The sequence below is a fragment of the Tachyglossus aculeatus genome, chromosome 9 (assembly GCF_015852505.1).
Source record: "Tachyglossus aculeatus isolate mTacAcu1 chromosome 9, mTacAcu1.pri, whole genome shotgun sequence".
In the NCBI taxonomy this organism is placed as follows: Eukaryota; Metazoa; Chordata; class Mammalia; order Monotremata; family Tachyglossidae; genus Tachyglossus; species Tachyglossus aculeatus.
In genome coordinates, this window is record NC_052074.1 from 46,638,448 (window position 1) to 46,657,091 (window position 18,644).

The following is an 18,644-nucleotide window of genomic DNA, read 5'->3' on the forward strand; positions in this document are numbered from 1 at the left end:
GCCAGGCTGAACGGCTTGGCATGTCAACCTGCGGGCAGCCAATGTCTCCTCTCCCCACTGCAGAGATCGACATAGAGCCAGAGACAGCCCTCTGAGGGCGCATTGCTGCCTGGTGGAAAACTAGCCGTTACTTGTATCGAAGTTAATTCAGAAAATCAAGCTCTAAGAAAAGATAAATTACTCCTCTACAAGCTTTTAGTGTTTAGGTCAAGGAAGACTCAGATTAAATCAAGGAGGGACGTTTTGAATCAGACTCACCAAGAGACCCAATTTCCTTCATCTGAGTGTACAAAACGGCTCTGGCTAGTGTATTCTGGAAGAGACGGGGGCTTCCGACTACTCAAACTGGAAACCCATAGATTCAGCTGAACACAGCCATCTGGTCTCCTGACTAAGGCCATCTGGTTGGGCTTGAAGAAAGGATTCCATAAAGCAAATAGGTAGTTTAATGTAACTGAAGATTTTCCACATGCCTTCCCAGCAGCATACCATAATTAATAATCTAATTCAGCTATTTTGCAATTTCAACTCCTATTAAACAGAGTAGCCTACGGCAGGGGGCTAACTCAGCAGCAAGCGTATTGCAGTTTTCTTACCACTGGCACTTTCAGTCATTTCTCCAATACTGTAAAGCACCTCAATTCCCCTTTTCCTTTCTACCCAAAGCATATATATTGAGTGGAAAGGACTCAAACTCTTGGAGTTGCTCGTTCTTTCTATCCAAAGATAAATGCCACCGCCCTGAATAGGCTGATAACTAAAAAGTCAACCAGAAGGTAGATTGCTTTGGAAAGGCTGTCTGCAGTAGTAGCAGCAGCAGCAGTAGTAGTAGCAATAGTAGAAGCAGTAGTAGTAGTAGTATACTAAAAAAGAATAAGTCCCCACTAGATAGCAAGACTGTTTTACCCATTGTTGCCTGCAAGGAGCATGGCTCATGCTTCTGTCTTTTTTTCCCAAGCACTTAGTTACCCAGCAGCTACTGAAATTAAAAACCACTTCAACTTCTAGACCCAGACTACGGACTTCCAATGCAATCTTAGAGAATTCTCCTTCCAAGTAAAAACCAAGCTGTCCCTAGAGTTTTGAGCATCGAAAGTTCTACAAATCTCCAAATATTAAAGTTGGTTCTGATAAAAAATACAGCAATTTCAGCTGAGGTGACCATTTTACCCATTAGCTGCCGTAAATATACAGATGGGCTATGCTCTGGACTGGCTCTGGTTTTAAAACAAATATAAGTGTAGCCCTGGGTGACAAATGACACACTTTAGATAACGGAAATCAGAATTATGCAGACAGGAATCTCAGATGACATCAATCCACATAGAAAAGCTGACTACTGTGTGGGCCAGATCGAAAATTGGGTGGATCATCTCCCCATTATCCCATTATATTGGGTAGATGGAGCTCTCTGAGAACCTGTCTGCCTCGTAACATAACCTGCACTATTAACTGGGCATCCATCTAGCTGGCACCTCCACGATTATTTGGGTGGAATTGGTGATATTTTTTCGAATGCCTCTTACCTTCAACCTCATTCCCTCCCCCAGCTCAGAGGCTCTCTCCTGCAGATATGCTGGCTGCACCAATTTCAACATGGAAGACAACTAGAGAAGCAGCGTGGCTCAGTGGAAACAGCCCGGGCTTTGGAGTCAGAGGTCATGGGTTCAAATCCCGGCCCTGCCAATTGTCAGCTGTGTGACTTTGGGCAAGTCACTTCACTTCTCTGTGCCTCAGTTACCTCATCTGTAAAATGGGGATTAAGACTGTGAGCCCCCTAAGGGACAACCTGATCGCCTTGTAACTTCCCCAGCACATAGAACAGTGCTTTGCACACCTAGTAAGCGCTTAATAAATGCCATCCAAAAAAAAAAAAAAGACAACTGTCTGGTTTCTAGAAGTGGAAAAAGAATGGGGGACCGCAGGACACAAGACCACGGATTTGAGTCCCAGCTCTGTCACTGGCCTGCTGTACGACCCTGGACAAGTCACTTAAGCCCTGTTTCCACATGTGTAAAATAGGGGGACAGACCCCTCATCTAATCCGTTTAAAAAAAAAAATGGTACTAGGCAGGCACTGTCCTAGGTGAAGGATAAACAGGTTGGATGGAGTCCCTGTCCCACATTGGGCTCACACTCTGAGGTAACAGGCTTAATACTTAACAAAGAAGTTAAGTGATTTGCCCAAGGTCACACAGAAGACAAGTGGCAGAGTCAGGATTAGAACCCAAGTCCTTTTGACTCCCAGGACCAAGCTCTATCCTCTAAGCCATGCTGCTTCTCGACATCTCATCCAGTCTGATTATCTTGTATCTACCCTGACTTTTAGTGTGGTGCTTTGGGACAGAAAAATCATTTCATATCATAATTGTTACCAACTGTAAAAAAATAATTTAAAAATCTTCCTGGAAACAACTTACCTTCCACACTTGGGGAGGGGAAAGCTATCATCATCAGTACAGGAAGAATCATAACTCCATCTAACATTGTATAGCTGTAAAGAAGAAAAAACAAATATCAGAACCTCAAATTGAGGTTAAGATCAAATTAAGATCAGGAGAAAGCTTCTCAGGGAATTTTGGGAGATATTATTAGAGCTAATTCTCTGAGTGAGGAAGAAGAGGACCACTAGGCCTTTGGGATATGGTGATATGTTTTACTCAAGGATAGGAGAAAGTGGGGAAGCAGCTTCTAACACTCAAGAATCAAAGCTCCTTTTGAAAATTAAGTTTTCACACGTTAAATGTTGGTCAAACTGCAATGACTCAGCATTGAGCAAAGCAAGGCATGCCTGCATGTATCGTAAATGGGCTCGCCCTGCACCCCAATCAGTAATGATACAAGTAGCAGCCAGGGGAAAAGGTTACTTGTCTAGATTTGAATGTGGAGTTTTGGTGATGCTGTGATTCTGGAACAAAGGAGTAAGTGGCAGTTTTGTAAGTTTCCTTCTTTCCTTCCTTTCCTTCCTCCCTTCCTTTCCTTCCTCCCTCCTTCCCTTCCTCCCTCCCTCCCTTTCCTTCCTTCCTCCCTCCCTCTTTCTCTCCCTCTCCCCTTCCCAACGCTCCCCCCCCAACCTTTTGGTGTCCCTGGAACCACACTGTCACATTCTTTCCTGATCACCATTCTATTTTCCAACCAGTGTGTGCCATGATAAGGTGACAATAGCTTCCCAATCACTGAGGTGAGCAATAAGCCACACACTAGGGCAAGATTAAGGAGGAGAGGGAGAATGTATAAATAAAAACAAAATTTACTTCAATTATTGCACATTTGCTCTGAAGAAAGCAGCTAGTGAGTTTCTGAATTCAATTCATGCCAATAAAGATGAATTAAGTTAGACAGGGAATAGAAAAAGTAGAAAGCAACGTCTTAGTCCCCTTGTAAAATGATGAATCTCTCTCACTTTTTCTACCTTCTACCTTGACCCCCACCTGCACCAAAGACCCCAGCAGGATGAATGGAAAGAAAAGCAATCTTAAGGCCTTATTAGTGAGGAGAAAGCAAGTTGTGTGAACATGCCCAAAGGAATGTAGGCTCATTGTTATCCTGCAGCTCAGAACAATACAAAAAATAGCATTTAAATTCAAAGGCTTTGGATAAGGTTAAGTAGACAGTTATCCTAACTTCTAACTCAATGCTTTTGAGTGCTCTTAATCAAGTAATCATATTCAATCACTTCTTTAAATAGTGTGACAACTTTCTGCCTCAACGATTCTAGGGTTTGCAGACTACAGCCTTCATGAAAAACAAAGGAAATGCAATGTACATTTCAACTAAGCTTCCAATGCCAAGAACATATATCTGTTCAAACCTCAAACTGAGCAAGAAAGGATGTTTAAGCAAACACAGCAGAACTCTCGTAACTTCCAGGGTTTCTGCTCAGCCTCGACTGAAGACCCAGAGTTCCATTTATTGCGGCAACCCATTTTCAAGATTGCAGCAACTGAATCCTGGATGCCCAGGTATAATAATAATAACAATAATAATAATAATAATAATAATAATGGTATTTGTTAAGTGCTTACTATGTGCTAAGCACTGTTCTAAGCACTGGGGTAAATACAAGGTTATCGGGTTGTCCCATGTGGGGCTCAGTTTTAATCTCCATTTTACAGATATGGTAACTGAGGCATAGAAAAGTTATGTGGCTTGTCCAAGCTCACACAGCAGACAAGCGGTGGAACCGGGATTAGAACCCAAGTCCTCTGACTCCCAAGCCTATGCTCTTTCCACTAAGCCACGCTGCTCATTTACAAAGGTATTGCAAATTTTACAAAAATAATCCCAAGTCTCAGAGAGGACCATTCAAAGATGCTCTTTTAACAACCGTCCACCATTTTTGGATCAACTGAACACCCCTCAAAACCCAGCCTCGTTTTTGCACGTGGTTACAGCTAAGTTGGGGGCAATTTCTGTTTAGCCTAGGTTGCTAGGTCGGGTCAGTGCCCTGGCTGCTTAGGAAGAGAATTGGGCCCCCTTATCTAAAGTGACCCTGAGGAACCCCCCCGCAGAGAGGTTATGCTTTGACCTTGCCAGGACCACAGGAAACCTTTCTCCTATCTCTCTCAGACAGGGAGGCTTTCATTCCGGACAACAAGAGGAATTGCCCTCTGGACCTCTGACTCAATGCGACTCACCTCTTTCCAGGGCAGGGAAACAAGGGGGACTCTGGCTCTGTGAACAGAGATAAGAGGTGTTTCCAACCTCCTCTTCACCAAGAATCCATGAGGGGGAGGGGGGAAAGTACCTTTATTTCAGCTGAGTCAAACCAGTTGTCAATCAATCAATCAATTGTATTTATTGAGCGCTTACTGTGTGCAGAGCACTGTACTAAGTGCTTGGGAAGTACAAGTTGGCAACATAGAGACAGTCCCTACCCAACAGTGGGCTCACAGTCTAAAAGGGGGAGACAGAGAACAAAACCAAACATACTAACAAAATAAAATAAATAGAATAGATATGTACAAGTAAAATAAATAAATAGAGTAATAAATATGTACAAACATATATACATATATACAGGTGCTGTGGGGAAGGGAAGGAGGTAGATGGGGGGGGATGGAGAGGGGGATGAGGGGGGTGGTTGTCCACCCAACCCAGCAACAGTATTGGTGGCAGCCCTCCTTGACAATCACCCTAATGGGGGCAGAACACCAGGTAACCAGCATGTCCTAAATTTGACTTCTCGTACCCCAGAAGAGCCCAGAATTCCCATGAATCTCCTAAACCATCCAGGGGCCCTCGCTTCATGTGGGTTAGCAGAGCTGCTCAGGATCCCGGGGCCTGCTCTCCATGTCCTGGCCCTGAGTGCTCGAGTCCAGCCAGCAATAGGGGTACCCACCACCTTTTGGTGGGCCACCCTGGACCCTTGTGACTCCACTATCTCTGTCCCTGTCATGGTTGGTGGAAATCTGTGAACCTGCAAACATAACGACCCACAAATGCCAAGTTCCCACAGATTCTTAACAGTAGTTGTCATCAGAGTAGCAGTCAAGGCATTTATTGAACCCCCTCTGGGTGCAGTGCACTGTACCAAGCACTTGAATTCTGCACCCGAATGTGTTGTGAAAGTGGTTGGATTTCCAGATCCTTCTCACAAAAAGTGCTTTTGCCTACCTCTTCAAACAGGAAGATATCACTACGCGCTTCTTATATTTGCCCTTTTCTGGAAATGTGGGGAATCAATCAAAGATATTTCTTGAGCACTGTGTGCGGAACCTTGTATTAAGTGCTTGGGAAAGGACAATACAACAAAGTTGGTTGATCCCTGCCCAAGACATGCTCCCTGCCCAAAAGCAGCAGCATGGCCTAAGGGAAAGAACACAGGACTTGAAGTCAGAGGGCCTGGGCTCTAATCCTAGCTCTACCACTTTCCTGCTGTGTGATCTTGGGAGGTCACTTAACTGCTCTGTGTCTCGGGTGTCTCGGCTTCCCTAACTGAAAAATGGGGATTTAATGCCTATTCTTCCTCCTACTTAGACTGAGTTCCATGTGGGACAGGGACTGTGTCTGACAACTTGTTTCTACCCCAGTGCTTGGAACAGTGCTCGACACATAGTAAGTGCTTAACAATAATAATGATGATGATCCATCCTGGCAAATGAGAGGCTATTTGCTATCGTGGCTCAGTGGAAAAGAGCCCGGGCTTTGGAGTCAGAGGTCATGGGTTCAAATCCCAGCTCCGCCACTTGTCTGCTGTGTGACTTTGGGCAAGTCACTTCACTTCTCTGGGCCTCGGTTCCCTCATCGGTAAAATGGGGATGAAGACTGTGAGCCCCACGTGGGACAACCTCATGACCCTGTATCCCCCCAGTACTTAGAACAGTGCTTTGCACATAGTAAGCACTTAATAAATGCCATTATTATTATTATTATTATTATTATCAATCTTATTTGAGTACTTATTGTGTGCACAGCACTGCACTAAGTGCTTTGAAGAGTACATTCCCAGTCCAGAACAAACCTGCAATCTAGAGGGGAAGGCAGACAATATAAGTACATAAACTTTGGATACGTACATAAGTGCTTTGGGGCTGACAGAAGGGTGAATATGGGGTGCAAATCCAAGTGTAATAAAGGGTGCAATTCCAAGTGCAAATTCAAAAATCCACAGGGCACCTATGTTTTCTCCCATACTCATATTTTTTCATCCATCGATGTTTCGGTTAAGATTTTACTTACATAATGCAAACTATAATTTTCATCTCTGAAACCTCAGCCCCTGCACATAAACTACCGACTGTACTCTGCTCATTCAATGCTGGCACACCTTAGATCAAATAACTGTGTAAGATTTGCTTCAAGTTCTTTACTTTCCTTCACTTTAGAATATCCTGGAGCTATGGGGAAGACCAAAGGATGACCCAGCGAGTTCACCAGGTGGCACTCATCAGCACCAGTGGGTACTAGTCCCTTAGGAAGCTCCAAGTCCCCCCTGAGTTCCCCTCACGGAACCTGTTCAGGCCCTGGAATGGAGAACAGAGCTTTGGGAAAGATGAGAGGGGAGGGGGAAAGCTTTCTGAAGAAAGAACATTTGGCTGTTGTGAAAAGGTCTCAGGATAGCTATCACCACCTCCCATGGTGCCACAGTCAGTTTGCTTTGGCACAGAGACAGGGGGAACTCACAAATGGGAACATCTCAGACCTTCTTGAAGAGATCTGGGTTTCCCCTAGGGTCCTGGGGAAGCAATTTAGCTTTTACTGCTACCCATCCCTGCCCCACATGTCTGGTGCTCCAACTAGGCTCAGTGCCCCTAAACTGGACAGTTTAAAGCAAAATGTAGAGAGACAGATTTGTTCCCGGACATTATCACGCCCTGGCTAACCCACAATGTTTAGATTGCTGAATGCCTGCCAAAAAATCTTTGGAAAAAGATGTCAGGATTCCTTGCTGTTGCCATTTTGCGCAGTGAATGGAGTAACTGCTGTTAGCCAGTTAGTTCAACTAGTTAAAAATAGACCTCAGTTAGCAAAAGAGTTCAAAATCGGTCCCTTTATCAGACTCTAATAATCAAAACCACCAGGCCCCTACAGTCCCAGCTTTTAGTCAGATTTATCTGTTTTAACAAAAAGCAAACAGCTAAAAAGGATTTTTTTTTCCAAACCAATTCCCCTGCCCTCTGGATCTGCATGCTGAGCAGGCTTCAGATGTGGGTTGGCCAAACCAGAGAGTGGGAGGGGAAAAGGATGTGTGGCAGAAGACCAAACCAATAGGCTGAGAGAAAGGCCAAATGCCCTTTCTGCTCAAATTATCTGTCACTTCAAACTTCTGCTCCGATAAACACTCCCATCAGCCTCCAGCTAGCTAGCCAGTTCCTGACCCTGGATTTTTCCAGGAACTCTCCAGGGTCTGGCTGGGCAGTTATCCCACACAGATATTAGGAGATTAACATCTCCTTCTGCTGGATAACCCTGCCGGAGAGCCCAGGGTTCTGGGTTTGGGGGATTACTGGGTTTAACACGGTGCCCAACTGGGCAGTTCCTTTAAGGGACACGGGTTGTATATTCATTTAATCATATTTTTTGAGCACTTACTGTATGCAGAGCCCTGTACTGAGTGCCTGCTGTCGTTACCCCCAGACTTTCTTTTTAATGGGACTGAGATTCTAGGGAGACCACACTCCATGAGACAGATTTCACGGCTTCCTGCTCTCTATTGTATTGGAATTTCCTCCACGATCTGCCTAGCCCAAATGTGGGCAAACAAATGCCAATTAGGACACATCTGCCTTATGGTCACTGAAAATGTTTTGCCATAATCTAAGAGGCATTCTCTTTCCTGCTCTGCTTGTCCTGTTCTTAAGGGACGTATTAACCCTCCTAAGGTTCTCCCCCCTAACAAAAACAAAACAAAACAAAAAAATTAACCTCATTACAATGGCAGAACAGAACCACCTTCTTTGCCAACTCCATTTATCAATCGGGCTGAAGATTGGCTTTGGGAATTTACCCATCTTGCAGTACCCAATGTAACCAAGCCAGTGACCCGGTTGAACCCATCTATATGTGAAGAATATGGATGGATAAGGTCACAGGATACCCTGCAGCCATTATGGAAAAACCACCCCCACGATACATTTAGAGGCTAGAGACAATCAGAAGATAATCAGGGGAACTGTATGAGCAGACTTGACACGGGCATTGGCTTTTGGAGCTGCGTGATAGTATTACAGAATCACACTGGAAATCCTGACCAATCTTGAATCGAAGTGGCTAGTTCATCCTCTTAGGCTCTCAGGCACACAAACCTTACTTCTACTTTCTAAGAACAACATATCCGGACCACCTCTAGATTGTAAGCTCTAGAGTTAGCTGAAGCTAGGGCTACCACGAAACCACACTGGCTTCACTGATTGGACTGGCATAATGGGGCAAAGGAAAGACGACCATATTTGCCATCAGATGCCCTCTCAGGTGGAACCTGAGCTGTTCATGCCCACCATTCCTAACTGGGTTTTAATCACTTTTGGGGTGACTCATTTTGGGGGCTTCATCTTTGCCGGAGGTACTGAGAATCTACCTGGCCAATAACTTCCACTCCTTCAGGACGGGGATTGTGGCTCGTGGCTCAGTGGAAAGAGCACGGACTTGCGAGTCAGAGATCGTGGGTTCTAATCCCGGCTCTGCCACTTGTTAGCTGTGTGACCTTGGGTAAATCACTTAACTTCTCTGGATCTATAACCTCATCTGTAAAATGGGGATGAAGACTATGAGTCCTTCCTGGGACAACCTGATTACCTTGTATCTACCCCAGTGCTTAGAACAGTGCTTGGCACATAGTAAGCGCTTAACAAATACCAACATTATTATTATACTAACTCTATTGTCTCTCCCAAGTGCTCGGTACAATGCTCTGCACATATTAAGCAATAAACACCACTGATTGATTATTTGACAAGGGCCTATAACATCAAGAGATTACAATTGAACACTCAACACCAAAATGATTTTCAAAAGGGGGGTTGTTTGAAATTATCTACAATTATGACAAAAGCTCGTCTGTCCAAGTTCATTCTCCCAAAGCACATGATAGTGGATTAAATTACATCATGGTCTCTTCAACCAGAAGTCCTATCAATCAGGGGTATTTTTTGAGTACTTACTGTCTGCAGAGCACTAAGTGCTTGGGAAAGTTCAATATGAGTTGGTAGACACAACCCCTGCCCAGAAGAAGCTTACAATGGTTTGTGGGGGGAAATTCTAAACTGTAGAATGTTAAAGCAATGATAATAATGCTAATAATAATGATAATAATAACAATGAGAAGCAATGAAGTGCTCTGTATGTGCCAACCACTGTGCTAGATACAGTATAATCAGACTGGACTCAGTCCCTTTTCAGCATGGGGCTTACAAAATAAGGGGGAGGGAGAATGGTTATTTAACCCTCATTAAAGATTCGGAAACTGTAGCACAGATGTAACTTGCCTAAGGTCACGCAGCAGGCAAGTGCCAGAACTGGGATTAGAACCCAAGTCTCATCAATCATATTTATTGAGCGCTTACTGTGTGCACAGCACTGTACTAAGCACTTGGGAAGTACAAGTTGGCCACATATAGAGACAGTCCCTACCCAACAGTGGGCTCACAGTCTAAAAGACTTATTATTAAGTCTCCTAACTCCCATTTCTGGGCTCTGCCTACTGGACCATGCTGCTTTTCAATCAATGATATTTACTGAGCACTAACTGTGGGCAGGGTACTGCACTAAGCGCTTGGGAAAGTACAATAAAACCAAGTGGGTAGACACATTCCCTGCCCACAATGCATTTACAGTCCACAAAGCAACCCAGATTCCCTGACTTTCCACACACCTTTCGCCATCCTGACCCTTAAAACTCATCCAGATGAAACCACTGTACGGAATGCTTTTAACTGAATGAGGTTTTTTTTCTAATTGCCACCATGCGGTCACCGCCTTCGATGTTTATATACCTTATTATCGCGATTTGCGTGGTCAATTATTTGGCATTTTGAATAATTCATGCATAGCTTCCCAATCCTCACTGGGACAGATAATCGGGATTGAGTGTCAGCTGCACACACATAACCCTTATCTGTTTATTAGCATAAGAGCTTTTAGAGGGAACTGCCATCTGTACCTCGTAAGCTTGAAGATGGAGCCGAAACCCAGTCAACTCCTCCATCTCCAACTCCACTGTCCACGATGTACCTTCCCGTGCTGACCCGCGTTGAGCCATGTTGATTTTTCACATGGTGAGTGGGGGCAATGGGAGGTCAGGGACAGGGGGGAAAGAAGGAGAAAGAGGAGGCTTCTTAAAATTGCCATCTAAAACTCTCAAACGGCATGCCCTCTCCAACTGCCAGCACTTGCTGGCAAAGGAAGGCAAGTTTTCTGGCCAAAGCCAGAAAGGGGAGGGAGGTATGGGGGAGAGAGACATAAGGTGGATTCTGGAGGAAAATTAAGCAGTTTCTTCTCCAAGTACAATTCTAAATCGTGGTATAGAAACTGATCTGTGACAGGATCAGGCATTTAACAAGAGTAACTATGGCTCTCCGAAACACAGTCAGCAGACGCATTATTCCAACTTCCCTAGAGCCTGCTTCCAAACATGGCCAAACTCAAATCTAAATAAAAATTCAACTAGCACTGGGCAACAAAGCCAGTCAAGGTCTTTCAAATGGCTTGGGAGGGGTCCAGGAAGTCATATTTTAACACATCATAGGCTGGCTTTCAATTTTATATATTTTTGGAGGGTGGGGGGTTCATTTCTTTCTTTCGGAGAATCTGCCTGTATTCCAATCTCCCATAATAATGCAATGCAAATTGGGTTCTGTCAGGGTTCAAACACTGAAACAGAAAAATGGAACCTTTTGTCCTCCTTCACAGTTAGAGGGAATTTCATTGAAAGGTAACGGAGGGTAGGGGGAAGTATTAGAGAGTAAAAGCAAAGACTCCAGGAAGGACTCTGTGTGTCCTGTTCTCAAACCGTGAATTTAATTTCACCTGCACTGGTTATGAGAACATAATCATATGTCTTATTGACCTTCCTTTCAAGGGGTGCATCTCAACCTAGCACCCAGAGTAGTGTTCTTTCCTTTCTCAGGTTTTACTGGAAGGGAAAAAGTACTCAATCTCCCACAGCACCATTGTATCCTCCTTCCTGCCTCCTGGCTGGAAGTCCAGAACAACATAATCTTCCTGCTGCTATGACTGAATTACAAGCACCTTCCCTGGGTTTGCATTTAGGCTTGGAATCAAACTGATCCAGCTCTTCCCTCCCTCTTTCTCACCTCTGCTCTTACAGACGCTAAACCCCCACATATTGTCAGTCCAAAACACACACACACACACACACACTCTCTCTCTCTCTCTCTCTCTCTCTCTCTCTCTCCCCTCCCCTTCTCCTCCCTACCCCCAACAATTCCTTCCTCTCTCCTAGAGACAGACCAAGTGGTGGAATTTGAAAAAAAAAAAAACTGAGTGCTCCATTGTAGCATTATAATAATATTTGTTAAGTGCTTACTCACATCAGGCACTGTTCTAAGCCCTGGGGTATCTACAATTTAATCAAATCAGACAGTCTCTTCCCCATTTGGGGCTCACAGTCTATGTGAGAGGGAGGACAGGTATTTAATCTCCATTTTACAACTGAAACTGAGGCACAGAAGTTGTGACTTTACCAAGATCACACAGTGGACAAATGGTGGAGTCAGGATTAGAATCCAGTTCCTCTGACCCCTAGGCCCATACTCTTTCCAAATATACATGCTGCTTCCCAAATATACACTCCAAATATTGAGAATGGGCACAGAGGAATATATAGGAGCTAAGAGGGCTGAAGGGTTGGTAAGATTTGGGTACTGAGAAGGAGTTGGGGGAGGCTTGTTGGAGGAGGTGGCTAGGGGAGAAGTTTGAAGGTGGTTGGGGCTGGGCCTGGAAACCCGGCGGGGATGTTGCGAAGGACTGTTGTTGCTTTGTAAACAGAGACACTATGGTTCCAGTTTTAGAGGGTGCCATCCAAAAAAAAAAAAAATGTTGGATCAACTCTGGGTGCAGCAGACAAGGTCCCCTGCAGACAAAGTCCTATTTGGAAATGACTAATGCCAGAGTCTCTGGTTGCCGAGACACAGATGATAGGCCCAAGGAAGTCCTAAGTGACCTTTGAGACACCTTCTGTATGATGAAAATACACATTTCCTAGGCATCAGATATGGACATGCTATCCAAGTCTGCTACCAACTATTGACACTATGTGGAGAGCCATCCTACGGAACCTATTAATATCCTTCCCAAAAGGCCGGGCAGAGGAAGCATGGGAGTAGTGCAGATCTGACTGATGCAAGGATCAGAGCCAACCAGCAGTGAGACAGTATTTAATTACAACTTTTAGCAAACCTACAAGGGGCCTTTAAAGGTGTAAATGTTTCTCAGTTTCAGCCCAGTGTTATCAAGTTGGAACACTTAAAACTGAATGCATGGCAAATGAATGCCAAGAATGTGGCACCAGCTCCTCACTACCAGCAGCAAAACTCTTTGAATGTCGGAGACCCCCTTATAGATTTAAAGGACCCAGCACCCCTGACTGACTTCATTTGCACATCAATAATCCCAGGGGGGGTTTGCCAGTTCAGGAGTAAAGGCTCTGAACCTTCCTAATCATTTTCTCCTGCTTCACAATACTTCTGCTGGCTCCCAGCGTTAATAGCCACCAAATCACCTAGCCCAACAATAAAGAGGAAAAGCTATTATAAATAATAGCATAAAAGGAGGCACTCCTCTCGGTTTTCCTCTCCCCTCCCCCAGCTAAAATGTGATTAATGGAATTTTCTCACAACTCAGCTTGAAATATGTTTTTGCCAGTCGCACAGCAAAGGCAGAATCAGATAATTGTGGTATGACTCAACAAACGCACAGCTGTTCATTTAAATATATCCATCAAAAGTATAAATATGAGCAGGGGAATGAAAATGAACCATGTACACAGGGCCAGCGGGTGAGTTGAGTTGGTTAGTGTGTAAGGAACCATAACAGAACAGAAACAGGACAGGCGGACAGGGGAGTGGGAGACAGAAACTCAGAGACAGGAGGTCCTAAAGTTCAACGTCAAAGCCCCCAAATAAAAAATAGCCTCCCAATAGCAAAGAGGAAAAATCAGAGAAGAGGAAAAGTGTCAGGCAAAATCGTTCCCAGACAGACTAGCTGACTACCTCTTTGACCCTACCGTATTGCTGTCTTCTGGTTAGCTGTCCCTCTTCATTTAGCAAAGACAGTAGTTATGAAATACCCTGTATGCACAAATAGATCAGGAAGACTGACCCTGCCCAAGAAAACTTCTCTCAGTTCCAACCAGGAGGCCCCTAACCTCAAGCCACTTCCTTTCATTTCATTTGAGATTTGGCAGTTCTCTCTGACCTGGTGATATTTACTATATTCAGAGTTATAAGCAATTGCCACATGCCCAACTAAGGAGATTAGCTGAACCTACCCCATGTGTGGCGTGAAAAGGGATATAAAGGACTGTGGGGAGGGTACCCGTCTACTAACTCAGTTGCATTGCACTCTCCCAAGTGCTTAGTACAGTGCTCTGCATACAATATGTGCTCAATAAATTCCATTGGTAATGATGGTGCACAGGACCTGACCATTTCCAGCCGCTCCCAGTTCGAACACTCTCTATCCAAGTCTCTTTGCCGATCCTGAGAAAGGCAGCAGGAGTGAGGAGGTAATACTAATACTCTCCAGGTCTGGTAACCAGATTTTTCAAACTGCTGCCATGGTGCTCACCCTTCACCACCTCCCCCGACGAGGGTGTGTTCCAACACAGCCCCCAACATGTAAAGGGGAGCGGACAGGCCTGGCTTCCCAAAGGTTGGCTGTCTCACAGACCTCTGGTGACACTAGAGAACCACTGAACTTTGGGACACCTTTCCAACTGTGGGTAGCAAAATTTCCGCCTTCCTGAAAAATAGCCCAATTTCTGATTTAATGTCTGTCTTCCCGTCTAGACTTTAAGCTCCTAGAGGTCAGGGATCATGTTTACTTACTCTCCTGTACCCTTCCAAGCACTTAGTTCAGTATTCTACATGCAGTAGGTGCCCAATAAATACCACTGACTGATAGTCTGCTTATAAATGTGTTTCTGGGTGTCCTCCTGACTGCAAAGGGAGACAGTTATGAGGCCAGTGCTCCTCTCTAGACTGTAAGCTCAATAGACATGACTGATTGACTGACTGCTCTGTTGCTCACTCCCACACCCTTCACTCTTTCAGCCCAGCCAGGGTCTCAGGGGCCCAGGTCAGAATCAACCCTTGCTACTCCAGACTCAGAGAGGAGCAGATTTCCATGTATCCAGAGACGGCACAAGGAACAGAGCTGAAAGACACCTTTGGAAATGGCCTGCTCTTGGATCCGTGGGAAAAGCAGGAAGAGGAAAGAGGAGGAAACAAACAAGACAGAGCACATGCCCTATTCCCTTTCTCAGGACAAGGAAAAGGAGAGTTTCGCCCATGTTCAGCAGAGGGAATTTTGGGGTCACAAGTGTGACCTGGGATCAATCAATCATTGGTCATTCTTGAATGCTTACTATGAGCGGCACACTGTGCTAAGAATCTGGGAGAACATAATACAAAAGAATTAGCAGAGACACTCCCTACCAATGAGGCACTTACAGTCTAGAGTGGGAGAAGGACATTATTATGAATAAGGAATTTATAACATAATTTAAACATATGTACATGTACCTAGAAGAATGCATATGGCTCAAAAGTGGACCACTCTGGAAAATCCCTTTCCTTATTATATTGCCAATGAATAACAAGTAAAATCCAAAATAGGAAGAGTAACCAACCACTTATGGACTGGAATATGAGTGACTGTACCATTATTACTCACATTTAATTGTTTTATTATGTGAAAGGCACTGTACCAAACACTGAGGCAGACATAAAATCATTCATTCATTCATTCATTCAATCATATTTATTGAGCGCTTACTGTGTGCAGAGCACTGTACTAAGCGCTTGGGAAGTACAAGTCAGCAATATATAGAGAGGGTCCCTACCCAACAACAGGCTCACAGTCTAGAAGGTGGAGACAGACAATAAAAGAAAGATGCTCTGCTTGGACCATGAGAGTTTCATAATCTAAGCGGGTGCAGATAACACATCATATTTAAATACCTTTGGTGATTGTTGGTGAGAGCTATAAAACTTCAAAGGAGCAGATTAGAAGAAAACCTCCTTGTTAGTTTTCCACCAAAGAGAATAAACTGGGCGAATTAGGCACACTCAGCAATTTACGGTCACTATTTCCCGTAAAAGAAAAAAGCTCCTTTACGGAAGGGATCATTTTTTACTTCTTATTCGCTGTCCAAGCCTACTCCATCCCAGCTCTTCCACTTGCCTGCTTCATGACTTTGGGAATGTCACTTCACTTCTCAGCGTCTGTTTCATCATCTGTAATATGGGAATTAAATACCTGCTCTCACTCCTACTTAGACTGTAAACCCCTGTATCTGACCTGACTACCTTGTATTGAGAAGCAGCGTGGCTCAGTGGAAAGAGCACGGGCTTTGGAGTTGGAGATCATGAGTTCAAATCCCGGCTCCACCAATTGTCAGCTGTGTGACTTTGGGCAAGTCACTTAACTTCTCTGGGCCTCAGTTACCTCATCTGGAAAATGGGGATTAAGACTGTGAGCCCCTGTGGGACAATTTGATCACCCTGTAACCTCCCCAGCGCTTAGAACAGTGCTTTGCACAAAGTGAGCACTTAATAAATGCCATTATTATTATTATTTACCCTCACACTTAACAGCATAGTTAGCACTGCAAATACTTCAACCATTACTCCAAGCACGCTTCGCACAGGAGGCCACTGTGAATCCTGTGGATACTAAGTAAAAACAGGTAGCGTGGCCTAGTGGAAAGTGCTAAAATCTGGGAGTCAGAGGACCAGCGATCTAATCTTGGTCTGCCACTTGCCTGCTGTGAGAGTTTGGGCCAATGCCTCAACTTCTCTGTGCCTCAGTTTCCTCACCTGTAAAATGGGGATTACATATCTGCTTCCCCCCCACTGTCCCACTTAGACTGAGAGCCCCTCGTGGGACAGGGACTGTGTCCTCCCTTATTATCTTGTATCTATCTCAGAGCTTAGAACAGTGCTTGGCACGTAGTAAGTGATTAACAAACATCACAATAATTATTATCACTAACCAAAATGGAAAGGCCAAAATTAAGCGACCTGGAGTTCACTGGTGACGTACAGAGAGGTCAAAACCAAAATTTAAAATCACTCACCTAAAGTGTGGCCTTTCTCCTGCTTCCACTTAACACTGTTAGTGAATCTGGTGCTCAAGATGGCAAAATGATCTTAGCTCTTGCTGTAGTGTATTTAAGGAACGAGTGAAACCTCTGACCAGTGAACGGGAATGGAAATGGTCCAAATGATGGAATGAACCTTCTTGCGTGTTAGGGTCCTACTCTATCCGAGGAATCTTGAGAGCTTTCTGTCCCAAAGCCCTCACTCTCCCAGCAATCCCTCCGGGGCAGCTGCACAATGATCATTAGGGGATGATCTTAACTTAACAGGCTGAGTCAGGGAGCCACCCAAAGCCACAGAATCAAGGCAAAACAGAAGAGAAACCAGAAGCTAGAAGTTCCTGCCGCACCACCTCATTTCAGCCTTCAGATAATGCATCTTGAAGTCATTAGTCTTGAATCAGCATCCAGGAATATTAGTACACTGAACTCCTGACCGCCATTTCCCCTTTCTCCCTCAGCAGTGGATATCTGACTGCTTCCCAGAAAATGGGAAAATCACAACCTGGAACAGCCCGGGGATACATGCTAACTCTCTGTATTTGACAAAAAACACCAGGCCCTAAATATAATGATGGCATTTACAAAATTCTACGACCACCATAACTCTGGACTATAGTTGGTAAATGGCCATATTTCACTGCCCCCAAACCCCTCCTCTCCTGTTTAATATGGCTACTTGGAAAGGGCCTGTGTCTGGAAACTTTGGGCTACCACTAGCCCAAAGTTCGAATTTCACACAAGTCACTTAACTGCTCTGTGACTCAGCTTCCTCATCGGTAAAGTGGGAATACTAATATCTGCCTTGCCCCTGCTTCACAGGATGATGTGTGGATTAAGTGAGATAACTGCTCTACAAATTGAAGATATCATTGTACTCTTTCAGCTGTCTCACGATTGGAGAGAACTCCTGTGTATGCATGTGTATGAGTCAGAGTGGCCTGCAGTCTTGCAACAAATGACGATTTCCTGTTGCCTCTGCAACATAATTGTTATGGAATTCAGAAAGGAATAAGCTCTAAAATTATTTAAATATGTTGAAGAAGTGAGGAAATTTCTGACACACAAACACACCCTCAATTGGAGGGGAAGAGCAGTAAAGGAGAATGCATCACCGTTTAAATTTACATATCACGCTTCCTATATCCATCTCCTCTTTTTTTCCTCATTAATTCTTTAACTTTTCTTTCCCAATTTTCTACCTGGGACAATCAATCAATCAATCAATCAATCGTATTTACTGAGCGCTTACTGTGTGCAGAGCACTGTACTAAGCGCTGGAGAAGTACAAGTTGGCAACATATAGAGACAGTCCCTACCCAACAGTGGGCTCACAGTCTAGAAGGGGGAGACAGAGAACAAAACCAAACATATTAACAAAATAAAATAAATAGGATATGTACAAGTAAAATAGAGTAATTAATATGTACAAACATATATACATATATACAGGTGCTGTGGGGAAGGGAAGGAGGTAAGACGGAGGGGATGGAGAGGGGGACAAGGGGAAGAGGAAGGAGGGAGCTCAGTCTGGGAAGGCCTCCTGGAGGTGGTGAGCTCTCAGTAGGGCCTTGAAGGGAGGAAGAGAGATAGCTTGGCGGATGTTGGGAGGGAGGGCATTCCAGGCCAGAGGGAGGACGTGGGCCGAGGGTCAACGGCGGGACAGGCGAGAACGAGGCACGGTGAGGAGATTAGCGGCAGAGGAGCGGAGGGTGCGGGCTGGGCTGTAGAAGGAGAGAAGGGAGGTGAGGTAGGAGGGGGCGAGGTGATGGAAAGCCTTGAAGCTGAGGGTGAGGAGTTTCTGCCTGATGCGCAGATTGATTGGTAGCCACTGGAGATTTTTGAGGAGGACAGATCTCCTGTA

General features: G+C 44.6%; 1 protein-coding gene across 2 annotated transcripts in view; it reads right to left on the minus strand.

Moving 5' to 3' along the window:
* Positions 1-18,644, minus strand: part of ACVR1 (activin A receptor type 1) — a 103,629-nt gene that overhangs the window by 45,855 nt on the left and 39,130 nt on the right. For both annotated transcript variants that reach the window (XM_038751172.1, XM_038751173.1), the window contains exon 2: positions 2,421-2,494. In XM_038751172.1, coding sequence (XP_038607100.1) covers positions 2,421-2,487 — 67 coding nt within the window. In that variant the 5' untranslated portion in view covers positions 2,488-2,494. The remainder of the gene's footprint in view (positions 1-2,420; positions 2,495-18,644) is intronic.